The sequence below is a fragment of the Anas platyrhynchos genome, chromosome 6 (genome assembly GCF_047663525.1).
Source record: "Anas platyrhynchos isolate ZD024472 breed Pekin duck chromosome 6, IASCAAS_PekinDuck_T2T, whole genome shotgun sequence".
Lineage (NCBI taxonomy): Eukaryota > Metazoa > Chordata > Aves > Anseriformes > Anatidae > Anas > Anas platyrhynchos.
Window position 1 is genome coordinate 41,531,216 of NC_092592.1, and position 17,151 is coordinate 41,548,366.

Consider the following 17,151-nt stretch of genomic DNA (forward strand, 5'->3'; position numbering starts at 1 on the left):
TGTTGAAAGTAGCAGAGTGATCGTCTCCCAGGCTTTTTCAGGTAATTTTTCAGGTGCTCTTCTTGCTGTTGTATTGGTAGGAATATGAAAGCGATGGTATTTTCACAGTTTTCTACAGTATCCAGGGAAGAAAACCGCTGAGAGTCACTGTAGATGATACTCTGAAACATCAGTTTGAGGTGTTAGTGGCAGTCAAGAAGCAAATAGAATGTTAGAAATTACCAGGCAAGGAATGAAGTGCAAAATGAGTATATCATTTGATGTATTCATTTATATCGTTTGATATATCATTTGATGTATCATGACCATATGTATCATGCCACTATAAATACATGCTCCAACCAACTCTGAGCATCGTGTGCTGTTCTGGGCTCGTTTTTCTGGCTAACATGCTGTACTCTTTTGAGGTTAGTGGGGGAGGTCAAGGAAAAGCAGTGCACATGATCATAGATATGAAATAGCTTTTGTTTAAGAACAGCAAGAGCATCGTAAACAGCTTTATTAGTGGCAGTACAGTCTCAGGAATTGCTGTGTTTCTCTTCTGCTGGTGCTACTGCTCATGTGATTGTGTAGTCAGGTGGGTTGGTTGGTCTCTGACCAGAACATTAGTGATAAAGCTGAACACTGGTTTAAGGAGTGGGATGGGAGCTGTAGCTTTGAGAAGGAGGGGTGGCAAAACTGACAATTGTGGTGACAGAACTGTTTAGGAGCAACTTGAGCACTGCAGCCACAATTCACGTGCAGGAATGAGAAGGTGCGTGTTACAAGTCTGTAAGATACTAAGTGGTGTGGAGAAGGTGGATAGCCCCAGTCACACAAAGATAGAGACCAGGGGAGTGTTTCGGTAGTTTTAATCGTTTTCTTGTCACACCCATATACTTTATTTGGGCATCTGATGGAAACTGCTGTCATACCAATTTTTTGGGGGTAAGTTTTTCCCCATTAGGATTGGGTGTTGGCTTATCCTTGGTAGAAACCAAACACCTTCTTTATTCTCCCCAACCACAAAAGAATAAGTAAACACATCATTGTGAGGACACAGAATAAAAAAAGAGAGGTAGGTAAAGGCTTAAAAATAAGGAACTGGAGGGAATGCCATCAGGATACTGATAAATGCTGTTTTAAGTGATACTCTTCATTGAGAAGTGACAGGACAAGGACCTATAAATAAATCATACAGCTGGTGATTTTTCCCTGTCTTTCTTCTCAGGATGCTATGGTTTTCTGGCTTAAAGACCGCTGTAAGGCAGTTGTTGAAGAGGTTCCACAATGGGGCCTTGGATACAGAGGGTATGAATAAATAATTTAGAAGGGTGCAAAACTGCATCTAAAGCTTCTATAATACGTGCTGGAGGAGCTGATAGGGTACTAAATGTAGATATCAGTCTTTGTCCGGGAATATTGAACAAGACTGTAGACTTCAGTTTATATTTTTCAAATTTCTTTTCTTTCTATCCTTCTGTTTCTCTGGCTACATTTACTTGTGAATATGAATGTGTGTCCAGGTACTGAATTTTCATCTTGTCATTCAGGACACTAGTGTCAGTATATTAGCCAGAGCTATTATAAAATCTTTTTTCCGTCTCCGTTGCTTTCCCGAACGACTTTTGATGCTTGTACAGCTTTGATTTGATGATTTGATGGCTGTAGGGAAACTGACACAGGACTGAGATTTTAGCTCTGTTGTCTTTATCTTTAACAGCAGGTGGAATCTGATGTTTCACTGTTTGGTGTTAAGAACAGGTTTTAGAGGAAAGTAGCCAGATTTGATCCAGGCAAGAGTAGAGTGGTGATGCTAAGACGAGGGAAATAAATGAAAGATGCTAACTGACCCTGTCTCTAGGTTTCATAGTGATGACCAGCACTTGATTAAATTTACCTGTGTCCTCATGTAGTAATCTGGATTAAAACACCTACTCTTTCTTGGTTTTGCTTGTTTTTGTTCAATTAGAGAAAAATGCAAACCTTTTGTTTAGAGATATACCTACCTATAATTGTAGCAATTGTACGTAGGACTGAAGGTGGACTGTAGCATGCTGGCCTACGCATATTGTTACTGCCACCAGGATGGTTCTTTGGCCTTTTCTTTGAAGATGAGGCTCTGCTTGAGATTTCTCAGTGTTCACTACCCTTAACTATCTGAAACCAGTCTTTCATTGCTGACTTCCTTATGTGTTTGTTGTACACTGAAGTAAATTACTGCTGATCAGGCAGGAAATCTAGGATTCTTTGCTGTTAACAAGCATCCTTCTGTAAAAGCACTCAGTTTTGTTTGGTAAAGGAAAGGTTTTTGTTTATTTTCTCATACCAATTCTTCCTTTATTTCAGTGTGTGAAGAGCAAAAGCAGCTCTTCAGTAGCTGAAGGTGTTGAGGGGAACCTTTTGCTTTTTATTTAGAAGCACGGTTCAAAGGAGTTGCATGTGCTAAAAAGTGGACAGATCAATCTAAAATAAGGGCATTCCTGTTTTTTGTTACGTGTTTAAAAATAAAATTGAAGGCTTAGCAGCTTTTTTTTTTTTTTTTCTATGTTATGCTATTGGCCTCATTAATTGCCGTTCTGCCTCTTCACTTGTGTCTGAATCACCATCATTCTGGTGCTGTCTGTATTCTACATTTGTACACATCAGGATTCTTTACCTTTGCTAATAACTGTAGCGGGGAGAAGGTGAAGCAGGGCATATGTGTGCTATGATGAAACCAAATTCCACTTCCAGCAATGTGGAAATCTTCAGATAGCCTTCTAACAAAGTGGTGTCCATATATTTATTTTGGGGTTGAGGGGGGCAGTTTCTTTTCCTTTCTGTAGAGACAGTGGAATCTTAACCTCAACCAATTGTGAGTTTGGTCTTCTATAAATTCTTGAGACATAGAGGTTGTTGTGAGCTTCCCCATCCCTCTAATATTGTTCAGGGTTTGAAATTTTCTCCATGGATGTAAGACTTTCAGGTGAGTTTGTTTCCTGATTCTAGAGGACGATGTGTTGAGAATTTAAACAGACAAACAAACAACAAAATACAAAAACAGGGAAACCCCCGCCACTTACTTTCTTGTAACGACATGAGAATTGGTGCTGGTGGAATTTGTTTATTGCAGTAGGAAAATAGGAATATGACGGTGGTAAAATAAATGCAGACAGGAGGCAAGTATAACCAGTATCTGAGTTGAACTGAAGAACTGCTGTGAATTTTGTAATGCCTTTCAAGATGAGAAGCTGTAGCATTTATGTTTTTTGCGAAATGTGGCAACAAGTGCTTTCTTGGTTAATTCAGAAATGAATGCAAATAGGGCGTGGGAGGTGAATGAAGAGCAAAGCCAACACTCTAGCCCTAGTGAAGAGGTTTGGGACTCAGTGGAGAAAACACAGGAGGTGGGGGCTGATGGAGGTGAATCCACTCTCAAACGTTTGGCTATATAGACCCTTTCATCTCCTGTCTGCATCAGAGTGCAAACATCTGAGAACAGGGAGAACTGAGGTCAAGGGAAGCTGGATGGGCGGCCTGTGCCATGGGTAGGGCTGTCTGGACTGGTCTGGGACTAGACAGAAAACAGTTGTTAATGCTGTAACTGTAAAGCCCTGGATTTTGTGCTGCAACGTGGAGTAGAATTACATCATCTGCTGGGACAGCGGGATGGGAAGGTGTGCACGCTTGCTGGGAGGGATGAAGCCGCAGTCGCGGAGGTTACGTCAGCTGGCAGCCAGCCTTCAGCCTGTCGGTGCCGTGCTGATGTGGCTCGTGCTGCTGGGGATTGGCTGCGCTAGGCCGGCCGCCTCTGCCTTCCGCGGCCTGCGCGGAGCTCGGTCTTGTCTGCTTCCTGGCACCCTGCGGCTGCTGCTTCTCTTGGGCAGTGTCACGGCTTCAGCAGCAGGGGACAGGTATGGTGATCCAGGTGGATCTAAGTGTTCAGACACGGGCTGGCACCTGTAGGTGTCACTGATAACTGCAGCAAGTAATTTGCCTGCTGTTGTGTTTTGCTAAGCTAAAATCCTGCCTGTGCTTGAGCAGGATCTGCTGCTTGCCTGTAGTGTGGATCGCTCCATTCCTCAGCTTGCCCTCTCTGCAGGCAGGCTGCTGGAGGTTCTAGTGCCGTCTCCAGTGCTGTTGCCGTACAATGCTGTCTGTGTTGCTTAGCCTGTTTATATACGAGATAGAACAAAAGGGAGCAGTACTGAAATTGTGTGGACATTAGCTTCTGCAGTACTTCAGGCTGAAAGTATTAGAGCAGATTTTACAGGTCATGACAGGTTTTTTTCAGCTGTACGTGGCAATGGCTACAGACTGTCGTGACCACACTGTCCAGCTGGAATGGATTCTTGGTAGAAAAGAATTGCATGATATATGTTCTCTCTGTGTATAAACTTCTATAAACTCTGTGTATAAATTTTATGTGTGTAAAGTTCTGGTCAGAGCTATTTGTGAACTGTTCTAAAGACACTGTATTTGAAGCTTTTCTTTATTTTAGTTCATTCTCCTGAAATGGCTTCCCTCTGGGAAGGTTTCTTGTTTTTGAGATAGACTAAGAGATCCAGATTTTTTTTTTCTTACAAAAGTTTTAGTTTGTAAATTAACAGAGTTGTTTACATAACAAAAAGTTACAAATGTTACAGAGGACTTTTTCTTTTGTTATGGTAGAGAATTGCTTCATTAAAATCGTGTGTTTTTTCCTGGGAACTTGATTTACCTCTGCTTTGTTGCTTAAATGTAGTACGGGATAACTCTTTCTATAGGACTTTTTTTTTTTTTTCATATGTGGAATGTCCTGAACACTTAATTGAGATATGGGCCTTTATATATAAAAGTGTGAAAAGTTTATTTAAACTTATTTTATCTACTTGCATTAAATGGGTGTGGACATCCCATGGGCTTTTAGCTAACAGACTGAAAAAAAAAATATCCAGTGTCATAGATTGTTGTTGTTAAAAGCACCAATTCTAGGATTTGAGACCTTCATTCCACTTCAGACTTCCTGGGAAGGTGACTTAAGTCTCTTTACACTGATCTGGAACAGAATCCAAGTGTGTTGGGGTACTTAATAGCTCCTTAGAAATTACTAATTTCATAAAAACTAGCCAATAGTAATGCTATCTATGAGAGATGATATAAGGATAACGTTTATTGGCTTGAAGGTACGATGAGAGTGGTATTTTTAAAAGACTGTTTTGGAGACTAGTTTGGTGAGATTAGGTTTTCTTAGCAATGACAAAAAGATTTAAAATTGATGCTAGAGTTTTGTACCTAAATAATGCATTTTGCATTTCTTTTTATTGGACCCCCCCTACCCTCTAAGGCAGAATTTTTGAGGTTGTGGTATGGGATGTTTTGTTGTTGTTTTCTGTTGATGGTGGTTTTATTTTTAATTTTTTAGCTTTTTGTTGTTGTTGTTTCTTACTGTATTCAGTAAAACAATCCTGGTATGGAAATACTGTAAATGATGTCGGAATGGAAAGTGAGCATTGAAATAAATTCTAAATCCCTGACTCAGTGTGGGGAGAGAAAGGAGTAGTTCTGCAACCTGAGGGAACTGGGGGTGTTTAGTCTGGAGAAAAGGAGGCTAAGGGGAGACCCTCCTACCCTGAAAGGAGGTTGTAGAGAGGTGAGCGTTGGTCTCTTTTCTCAGCTGACAAATGGTAGGACACAGAAAATGGCCTCAAGTTGTGCTGGGAAGGTTTAGGACAGATATTGGTACGAATCTCTTCACAGAAGGGGTGGTTGGGCATTGGAACAGGCTGCCCAGGGAGGTGCTGGAGTGGCCATCCCCGGAGGTGTTTCAGAAACGTCTAGTGGTGCTTTGGGACGTGGTTTAGTGGCGGATAAAAGAGCTGCCCTTTGCCAGTCCGTGTTTTCAGGACCTGTTGGACTATGAGCATCCCCTAGAGGTGAAATGAAGAGCCTACTGGGAAGACAATGGCTGACACTGGGTGGATGGCAGGGTGAACTTCCAGGTAGGACAGTCAAACAGACAGATATTTGGACAGTGGAAATTGTACCTCCCAGAGGCACATGCCTGAAATAACTGGTAAGTGACAGAGGATCTCTGGAGGGTTCAAGCAGGGAATGTCTGGTCAGTACCCTTTACCACCTCCTTTAAATTTGCCCTGTTACGAGAAGGAATCTTTGACTACTTGCTTAGCTCTGTCATCTGCTCTGCGTCCTTTGTCTGCCTCATCCTTCCAGTGGTCAAGGCTGCCGTTTCAGGTGAAATACAGAACTGGAGAGGTGTAATAGGTTAATGTAGTTACAATGCCATGCTATCTGATCTTTACTAGCCAAAAAAAAGAATCATTACCTGCTGGTGCATGCCTTGTCTTATGTAGAGGTGTATACTTTGGTAAGGATTGTAATGAAGCATAGTAACGATAAACTGATACAGGGTAATTAAGCAACTTCAAGTGTTCATAATGTTTGCGTATGTGTAGGCCAGAACTGCCAGGCACTGAATTTGTCAAGGTAAGTATATCAGAAAACTGCTGTTACAGTTGCTATGAGGTCTCTTTGTTTTCTATTCAATACCCTCCCCCTACCACTGCTTGTGCAATGTTGTTTGCCCTGTCTGGTCCAGTGGTGTGGAGGGATGGATTGAAAGCAAGTAAAGGAAGCAAGATTTTATAAAAGGGGAAGGAGAAGTGTCATGGCTAAGGCACAATCCAGGAGAACTGGATTCATGTTCATTACCTTTGTTTTCTTTGTGATACTAGGTGCATTACTTCAACTTAGACCTGTAGTAGGAAACTGCTTATTGTGTATCCCTCAGTTACTGGGTACTTGCTCCAGTGGCTTTAGTGTTATGAGTATCCTGAGAACTTAAAAGTTCAGTCAAGGGAAACTAATGCCAAATACCTTGGAAATCAGTGTCCTTACTTGTAGTCAGGGTTAATATCTTGCCATTTGGTAGTGATCAGTGAAAAATGAACCAGCATATCTTCTACACTGAATAGGGCTGTGATTCATGAGAATTATATGCTCTGAGTAGATGCTCTGTAGTGAGGTGTACAGATGATCCAACTTGTCTCCAGTTTTTTTCCTCCAGGCTTCATGGACAAAGTTACAACGTTTTTTCCATTGTAGGTACATTCACTAATAGTCTATTCCCTTCTTGGGGAACTCTGTTTTGTTCTTCATCTTTAATAATAATCTTCTGCCAGCAGGTATGGAACAGGAGCATTCAGATCTTCTAAGTCACAGCATGAGACTGAGGAGAATGGGCTGTCTCTTGCACAGGGAAATTGCATTAAGACTGTACATGACAAGGAAGAGTTCTGGGGGGGGGGGGGGTTGGTTGGGGAGGAGAGAAATACAGATGGAAATTCACTGATATTTAACCAGTTTCCTTCCCCCCCACCCTTCCTTTTAACTTGCAGATATCCTTGATTTGCAGAAGGCATCTCAAAATGTTGTGTCGAGCTGCTCTGAGCCCTCTTGTCCGTTCCCCTGGATGGTGCTTTGTGTTGCCGCCACATGCCATCGCAGCCATTTCCCGTTTCTGTATGTATGAGAGAAAGCACACATTTCTAATAATGTTAGTCAGTATGTGTCTGGGCATGTCTATGCTTTTTCTGTGTTGGAAGTTAAATCACCTCATTAACATAATTCAAAATTTACAACCTCTGGAGTGAGCTGCAATTGAAGCTGTACTCTCTTACTGTTACTTTCTTCCTTAACTGAGTATTATGGAGCTGGGTGTCTTCAGAGGTTGTATTTCTCATTCTGACATATTTCAAGTAAATAATCCCATTGTAAAAGCATTTCTTTTATTTTAAAATATAAGGATATTTTAAAATAACCTGATCTGTTCATAGAAAACATGGTCTGATGATACCTGCTCCCCATCCACATTTTCAGTCCGCAGATGTCTTGAATAAGGCAGGTATTGCAAGGTGTAAAGATAAAATTTCTTTGGATTAGGTAAAAGTAGAAACATGCTTGCAGGAAGCCTGAGTATAAATACATAGGTGCCCTGTAGATAGTGGTTAAGAATATGACATGTTTATTGTTGTTCCCTGTTCTGTTATGAAAATCTGACTTGAGAGGGCCATTCTCTGTTTCAGACCCCTAATCAACTAGAGTGAAGGCAGGAATAGACTGACTCTACTGGATCAAGACAGTATCTGGAATATTATGGAATAAAAATGTTAACTGTTTGTTACCAATGCATGCAAGATTTTCATTTCTCATTAGGTTAACAGTTCTCTTTTGTGCATATTCATATGGATTATTAAATCATGAAAAATCTTTTTTTTTTCTTTCTTCGAGATATAGCTCTGTTGACTTCCGCATTTGTAGCATCTCTAAATATAACACATTTTCCAAAATCAGTAAACTAGTCATAGTCAATGTTGTGAAAACTATTCCTTAGCATTGACAATAGTCAGTATTCAGTATTGGAGCAACTCTAGTTACTTCATCAGTTTCATTCCAAGGCTGAATTGAGAATGTATTACAGGTTTCCCTTGTTCTCCAATATTTCTGTTGTGATCCTGTTCAGCTTGTTTGTATTTTGAAATTCTGCATCTTTACTCCTGGGAAACAAGCCTCATGCAGGTCACACGAAAGGATCTGCAGTGCCACATACTTAAGTCTTGCTTGTTTTCCCTTTTTTAAGGAATTGAAATGGTTGATAAGGTACTGGATGTGAAAAAAATGAATGCTTAGGAACCGTTTAGTCCAAAATGTTGTCAGGATGGCTATATCAACTTTGCCCTAATTGAATATGAAACAAATCAGTGGATTTACATCATCAGAAATGTTTTGCATATACATGTATAACATTAGAGCTGATTTCACTGCTCACTGTAGTGCAAAATAAATTTTAAAAGCGTGTTTGCACAGTGATAGAGCCAGGTTAGCAATTAGGACTTAATGAAAGATGAATGAAATCTGCTCATTCCAGAACTATTGCCTTTCTCCTTGTCTCTCTGAAAAATGTGATTTATCGGGAAGTGGTCACTGCACCGAGCCTGTCTGAATTTAAGAAGAGATTGGACTGTGCACTTAGTCACATGGTCTGAACTTTTGGGTAGACCTGTGCGGTGTCAAGAGTTGGACTTGATGTCAAGAGTTGGACTTGAAGGGACCCTTAAGGGACTTAAGGGTCCCTTCCAACTCAGGATATTCTATGATTCTATGATTCTTCAAATACTGGTTATCTCTCAACAGCTGCCTTCTTTTAAGCTTCTAAACCTTGGAGCTCTTGCTGAGAAAACTGAAAACACTAAAATCGTTCTTACTTTCTGGTCATACCATGTGGGATAGACAAATACTACATAGTAATGTATAATACTGAAAGAATAGTTAAATTGAACTCTTTTACCTATTCTTCCATATATGTATATTACTGTCTTTATTCACATTCACAACTATTCCTTCGTGAAAATGAGTGGCAAATGAAATTAATCTCCAAATTCTGTTTTCTGTTTCCTATAAAAATGTGGCATGTTGGCATAGCCCTCAGTTAGGATTATTTAAGCTTCTTTCTTGTGTATAATGAACAAAATAGGTTTATTATGTAAAACATTGTTAAATGCCAGGCTTCTCTTTTCTGTAGCACTGTGTTATATCTGTCTTAACTCCAGCAGAAGTAACAATATAAAAAAAATTATATTGCTTAGGACTGAATGTGTGCCATCTTTTGACTATGATGCACTTTTGGCTATTTATGCTATACTCTGGGTCCACGTTTTTTTTTTTTTTTTTTTTTTTTTTTTTTGTAACAATGTCAGAAATATATTTTTTTCTTTTACTGTAGCAATATTTGAGACTGCCTAACAGTTGAACTTGTTTAATGTAATTTCTGAATAATAATGTGCAAAAAATAGGTGGAGAATAAGGCAATGTCATAAAAAATATTTTTAAAGTAATGTTGCTTATCATATTCCTCCTTATGCCTTTACACATACTTTGCAGATAATCTTATCTGTACCACTCCCTCTTCAGAGACAGTTCACTGGCTCTGCAAAACTTTTTACAAAGTATATTGAAGTGCTTCCATTCTGCTTTCATGCCTTCAGCTTACCTTGGTACTTTGTGTGTTTGGGTCAACATCTTTGTCAATTAGAAATTATCCAGACTGTTGCTTGTGATTTGTACCTTAACAGTCACTATTCTGCCTAATGTGCTGTGCTGACGATAGTAGACTGGTTTGTCTTACAGTCCTTGGACAGTAAGTCCTTTTTGCTGAGAAATATTCCCTTGTACGTTGTTTTAAATGAGGTGCAAGTCTTATACTTGTTGTATCTTACCCCAGTAGTGCTATGACTGTTTTTGCTCCCTCCAATGCCTGTTTATCCTGTGGAAAGGTGACTTCTTACATCCGTCATCCCCCTTCCGTTGCCCCCAGCTGATCAATGTGAGAAAGGGTCTGACTTACAGACTGTGAGATGTATTTCTTTTCTTTCCTAGCTTTCTGCAATAGATGAAAACTCGCTAGTTGAATCTAATGAGGCATGGCAAAGGAGAGTGTTTTTAAAGCTACCACGTTTATTTTTTTGTTGTGAGCTGTATGGGCTCTTTTACAGTGTCCTTCAGTTTGCTTTTCTAGATGCCCAGAGTCAGAGCTCTAATGTATGGGATATTGCTTTATATACCTTAGCAAAAGTTAGTGCTGCTCAGAAATTATTCATTCTCACTTTATTTCAGTGACCTCAAAGCTGGCTTCTCATTCCCAGTCACTGAGAAGTGTGTATTGTGGGCTATAGCCTTGGAAAAAGAGGAAGTGTTACATGACTTAAGGGACTCGGAAGTCTGAATGAAACGCTTAAAAACTGTTTTTTTCTTCTTCTTTCTTTAACTGCAGATATCCTTCGCCATAATCAAAGATTAAGGAATGAATCCATCCGTTATTGGAGCAACATCCCATTTATCACCATGCCACTCAGCCGTGCACATGGCAAATCATTTGCACACCGCAGTGAGCTGAAGCATGCAAAGCGGATTGTAGTGAAGCTGGGTAGTGCTGTCGTGACTCGAGGAGATGAGTGTGGCTTGGCCCTTGGGAGGCTGGCATCTATAGTGGAGCAGGTAATTTTGTAACTGAAATGGAATGGTTTTAACTTCAGACACCTGGAGACTGTTGAATGGCAGAGAAGATCGTAGGAAAAAAATAATCATAAAACGGTTACAACTTTTTAAAGAAATGTAATGGCCTTTTTCATCCCCTTGTGCTGTGGTACTGTACACCTTGTAACTTGTAGTGGGTTTACGTGGCAAGGTTTTGGTAGCAGGGGGCCATAGGGGTGGTTTCTGTGAGAAAGATCTAGAAGCTGCCCCATGTTTGGGAAGGGCCCCATTGTTTTCCAGATCTGAGCCAATAAGCGATGTTGTTTTGCGCCTCTGTGAGAGCATATTTAAGACAGGAAAAAAACGCTGCGCCACACAGCAGCTGGGAGAGTGAAGGGAGTGAGGAACAGCCTTGCAGGGAGCAATGTCAGTGTAGAAGGAGGGGGAGAGGTGCTCCAGGTGCCGGAGCAGAAGTCCCCTGCGGCCTGTGGTGAGGACCATGGTGAAGCAGGATGTCCCCCTGCAGCCCATGGAGTACCACGGTGGAGCAGGGTTCCACGCTGCAGCCCGTGGAGGAGACCACGGTGGAGCAGGTGGCCCTGCACCGATGGAGGCTGCCGCCTGTGGAAGACCCCTGCCGGAGCAGATTCTGGGCCGGACCTGTAGCCCGTGGAGAGGAGCCCATGCAGGAGCAGGTGACCTGGCAGGAGCTGCTGCCTGTGGGAAGCCCACGCCAGATCAGTTCATCAAGGACTGCATCCCGTGGGTGGGACCCCACAGCACAGGGGACGAGAGTGACTGAGAAGGAGCGGCAGAGAAGAAGTGCTGTAGACTGACCATAACCCCCATTCCCCCGTTCCCCTGCGCCGCTCGTGGGGAGGAGGTGGAAGAGGATGGATGGGGGGAAGGTGCTTTTGGTTTCTTTTCTTTGTTTCTCACTTCTCTAGCTTGTTAGTAATGAGCAATAAATCTTACTATCTATCTTCTTATGCTGAGTCTGTTTTGCCCGTTACAATAATTATTGCATGATTTTCTCATCCTTATCTCAGTCCTTGAGACCTTTTCACATATTTTCTCCCCATTCCTCTTTGAGGAGGGGGAGTGAGAGAGCGGCTGTGGTGGAGCTCGGCTGCCCACTCGAGCGGAACCACGACATAACTCAGTAAATAAATAAGTATGGTGGGTTGACTCCAGCCAGCAGTTGAGCACCCATACAGATGCTTTTTTTGCTTTTTACTTCCCTCTCCCAGCCCCCACCACCAGTGGTAAGAAAATTTGAAGAACAAAAGCAAGAAAATGTAAGAGATGAAATAAAGGCGGTTTAATAAATGAAGGAAAGGGGAAAAGAAAAAAGTGATGTAGAGGCAATCTCTTGCTACCTCCCGCAAGCTGACTGACATCCAGGTAGTCCTGGCACAATGGCTGCTTGGAAAGTCATCTTCTTACCTCCCTCACCATCTGCTCTTTCATCTTTTGTTACCCTACTTTTATTTATGAGGATGATGTTATATTGTATGGAATATCCCTTTGGCAGGTTCACGTCAATGTGTCTCATCTGAATTTCTTGCCCACCCTAGCCTATTTGCTGGCATGAGGCAGAGTAGGGAAAAAGAAAGCTTTGATGCTCTGGAAGCACTATTCAGCAATAGCCAAAACATCAGTGTGTTATCAACACTGTTTTAGTCCCCAAATCCAAAACAGTTTCATGTGGGCTTCTGTGAAGGAAGTTAACTCTGTCTCAGCCGGACGCAGCACAGAAGGAGATACTCTGACAGTGAGCTGTTTTTGTTTTTTTTTTTTATGCAACAGATAAGACATGACTCAGGCACTGGTTGAATCTTGTGGGAATATGGCACTGAAGTATATGAATTCTGTAGAAAGAATAAAAACTTCTTGATTGCTTGAGCATTTGCAGACTTCTTCCAGTAAAAATCATGAAACTTCATTACTTGTAGGAAAAGCTGATGGGATCAACAAACAGATTGGTCCTGCAAAATGAAATGAGGATTTTGGGGGGATTGGATATGTCTTCTGTGGGAAGTGAGGTTCGCATAACACATTATATTCTTGTAAGACATTTAGCTTTAGGACTATGAAAGTAACTTGGCCAGATACGTGTCTGGATGAAGCAGTAAAAAGCTGTACTGTCAGAGTTAGCTCTACAGTAAAATAAAAGCTCTTGGAATGGATGGTAGGTAAGAAAGTTGGGGATATGGCTTTTCTGTACTTTATCTTTCATTATCTATGGCAATGGAGGTAGAGGGCCAACAGTTACCGAAATGTTGCTATGTAACATGTATTGTGAAGGTTCAAGCATGATTGTCATAAAAACTGGTAGTGCGAAAAGAAAGTTTAGCAGAAGCTATGGATTGCATGCGGTCTTCTACATAGTTCCTAAGCAGTTAGGAAGGTGTACAGGAGGGTGGTTGTCTTGCTTTGTGCATCCATGAATAAGCAGAATATTTTTGTCAGCAGGAATTGGTGAGCATGTAATAGCTGTAGTACCCAGAACTGTCAGGCTAGCAATGGTCTTACTCTACATCATAATTTTGTTCTATGTACTTACAGGTGTCAATGCTGCAGAATCAGGGCCGAGAGATGATGATTGTTACCAGTGGTGCTGTAGCTTTTGGAAAGCAGCGGTTGCGTCATGAGATTTTGCTTTCTCAGAGTGTGAGGCAAGCACTTCATTCAGGCCAGAGTCAGCTAAAAGATATGGTGAGTGGTTGGTGGCAGTCCCACTTTTCCTTGAGTGTTGGGTAGAACATATTCAAGTCACTGTCTAACAGATATTCTTTATCTTTATAGGCTATTCCAGTCTTAGAGGCCCGAGCCTGTGCAGCAGCTGGCCAGAGTGGACTAATGGCTCTGTATGAAGCCATGTTTACGCAGTATAGCATCTGTGCAGCTCAAGTAAGGGATTCCTTCTTTCCTAGGCTGACTTGCTACTTCACTTAGTGATAGCGTTGTTAGCCGGCATGGGTTTGTGAGAGGAAAGTCCTGTTCATCTAACATAATCATAGAATGGTTTGGTTTGGAAGGGACCTTAAAGATCAACTAATTCCAACCCTCTGCCATGGGCAGGGCCCTCCACTAGGTCAGGTTGGCCAAAGCCCCATCTAACCTGGCCTTAAACACTTCCAGGGATGGGGCATCCACAGCCTCTCTTGGCAGCCTTTGCTGGTGCCTCACCACCCTCATAATAAAGAACTTCTTCCTTTTATCTAAATCTACACTCTTTTAGTTTAAAGCCGTACCCCTTGTGCTATCACTACACTCCCTGACAAGAGTCCCTTCCCAGCTTTCCTGTAGCACCCTTTAAGTAGCAGTCTGTAAAGTCTTCCTGGAGCCTTCTCTTCTCCTGGCTGAACAACCCCAACTCCTTCAGCCAGCCTTCATAGGAGAGGTGCTCCAGCTCCTTCTTGATCAACCTTGTGGCCCTGCTCTGGACTTGCCCTGATAGGTCCATGTCCTTCTTGTGCTGGGGTCCCCAGAGCTCAACACAATACTCTAGGTGAAGTCTCACAAGAGCAGAGCAGAGGGGAAGAATCACCTGCTTTCACCTGCTGGCCACACTTCTTTTGATGCAGCCCAGGATATGCTTGGCTTTCTGGGCTGTAAGTGCACATTGCTGGCTCATGTTGAGCTTCTTGTCAACAATCACCCCAAAGCACTTCTCCTCAGGGCTGTTTTCATTCCATTCTCTGCCCGGCCTGTATTTGTGCTTGGGATTGCCCCAGTCCGGATGCAAAACCTTGCACTTGGCCGTGTTGAACCTCATGAGGTTTGCACAGGCCCACCTCTCAAGCCTGTCAAGGTCCCTCTGGATGGCATCCTTTCCCTTCAGTGTGTCAACTGTACCACACAGCTTGGTGTCATCAGCAAATTTGCTGAGGGTGCACTCAATCCCACTGTCTGTGTCACAAAGACATTAAACAGTGCCAGTCCCAGTACTGACCCTGAGGAACACCAGGCATTACCGATTTCCACCTGGACATTGGGCTGTTGACCGCAACTCTTTGAGTGTGACCATCCAGCCAATTCCTTACCCACCAAGTGGTCCATCCGTCAAATAAGCGTGTTTTCCAATTCAGAGTCACGGATGTCATGGGGAACAGTGTCAAATGCCAAATGCTTTGCACAAGTCCAAGTAAAGGATATCATTTGCTCTTCCCCTATCCAACAACGCTGTAACCACATCATAGAAGGCCACCAGATGTGTCAGACAATAATTTTCTTTTATGACAAGGTTACTCGCCTAGCTGACCAAGGGCCAGTTCTGGATTTCAGCAGAGCTTATGATACTGTTTCTTATAGTATCCTTCTGGACAAAATGTCCAGCATACAGCTAGATAAATACAGTGGGTGAGCAATTGGCTGACAGTTTGGGCTCAAAGGATTACAGTAAATTGGGCTACATCAGGCTGATGACCAGTCAGTAGTGGGGTTCCACAGAGCTCCATTTCAGGGCCAGTTCTCCCTTTTTTTTTAATTATCTGGATGCAGGACTCAAACGCATATTTAGTAAGTTTGCAGATGGCATTAAGTTAGGAGGAGCTGTCGTTGGATTGTCATAGGAGTTGGATTCAATGATACTCGTGGGTCCCTACCAGCTCAGGATATTCTGTGGTTTGCTTTTTTCTCCGTGTTTTATATGCTACAGTCTTTACTGGAATGATACAGGAAGTCGGGAAGCACTCCATAGTTTTGGAATGGCAGAAAGCTGTGATGGGGAGGTTCAAACTGGAAAAATGTCTTTACCATGAGGGTGGTCAATCACTGAAACAGGGTGCCTGGCAAAGTGGTTGATGTCCCATGCCTGTCAATGCCCTTAATAAGATGCTTTAGCTTTTGTGTAGCCCTGAAATGGTGAGAACTGGTGAACTTGATGATCAGTTGGACTCGATGATCTCTGAAGGTCCCTTCAAACTGAATTATTCTGTTCTTTCTCAGTAGTCTTTACTTACCTTAAATACACTGAGAACACAGCATCACATCAACTGTAAGGCCCTATTTGTTTAGATACTTAATGAATTTAAGAGCCTAGTATAAAGTCTCACTTGCAGGAATTCCTCCCCATAATACAGCGTAACTGATACCACTAAAATGTTTACAGTATAGCTAAAATTACCATAGACTTCACTGGATTATAATCTTGGTCAAGTCTATAGACAGCTATCATTCCTTTGATTTAAGAGATAATTTCATTTCTACCAAAAAGTCAGTGCACACGTTGATTCCAAATGTTGTAACATTTGCATAATGGAATTATTTACCTAGTTCTCAAACGTCCAGTGGCAAAGTAAAAATTAAAAATGGCTTTTAATGATTATCATCAACATCTGTGTTCTGCTTATGTTTTAATTTTATTTTTTTATTTTTTTCCAAGCTGATTCCTGAAGCCTCTGATCTGTTTGCTTGAAAAAGGCCATTATAGGCTCCAGTAGAAGTTGTCATGCAAATCTGAAAATGTTGTGGAAAGAATATTTCTCATTTGCATTCTCTATCTTTTAAATGTGGCTTACGGTTTCTTGGTGATCCAAAGGGCTTGAATGGTCCATTACATTACTATGTATGTTTATATTTTTCTCAGGATAAGTGATAGGCTAAGTATATATTAAGTCTTTCTCCTCCTTTTAGATTTTAGTCACCAACCTGGATTTCCATGACGAACAGAAGCGTCGGAACTTAAATGGAACATTACATGAACTTTTAAGAATGAATATTGTCCCTATAATTAATACTAATGATGCTGTTGTTCCACCTCCAGAGCCGAACAGTGATCTGCAGGGGGTAAATGTGGGTAAAGTATTGCAAGGGGGTGGATTCTGCTTGTAGATTGTACGGCACTAATTTGTAGTTTACTAACACTGTAATTGGGGACCTCTGGAGCCTGCAGCAGGGAAACAAACACACGCAATTAGTAATGTGGACAGAGGGACCAGAAAACTCTGCTGACCTGTCTGTCTGCTTCTAGCATGATACATTGTTGTGGGTTAGAAGAAGGCCAGATATTATCTGTTCTGCCAAAAGCAAGTGTGCCTGGTTTGGTTTTCACAGAATATTTGAGGTTGAAAGGAACTTCTGCAGATCATCATGTTTCAGAGCACTGGAACAGGCTGGCCAGGGTGGTTGCAGAATCTCCTTCTCTGGAGATAT

General features: G+C 41.8%; 1 protein-coding gene across 4 annotated transcripts in view; it reads left to right on the forward strand.

Moving 5' to 3' along the window:
* The window catches only part of ALDH18A1 (aldehyde dehydrogenase 18 family member A1), a 37,031-nt gene that overhangs the window by 1,410 nt on the left and 18,470 nt on the right, over positions 1 to 17,151 (forward strand). The window contains exons 1-6 of one of the 4 annotated variants that reach the window (XM_027460169.3): positions 3,690 to 3,875; positions 7,359 to 7,482; positions 10,790 to 11,013; positions 13,561 to 13,710; positions 13,801 to 13,905; positions 16,633 to 16,791. In XM_027460169.3, the coding sequence (XP_027315970.1) occupies positions 7,389 to 7,482; positions 10,790 to 11,013; positions 13,561 to 13,710; positions 13,801 to 13,905; positions 16,633 to 16,791 (732 nt within the window). In that variant the 5' untranslated portion in view covers positions 3,690 to 3,875; positions 7,359 to 7,388. Of the gene's footprint in view, positions 1 to 3,689; positions 3,876 to 7,358; positions 7,483 to 10,789; positions 11,014 to 13,560; positions 13,711 to 13,800; positions 13,906 to 16,632; positions 16,792 to 17,151 lie in introns of those variants that run through there. The other 3 variants (XM_027460170.3, XM_038181490.2, XM_027460172.3) reach the window with 3 other exon arrangements.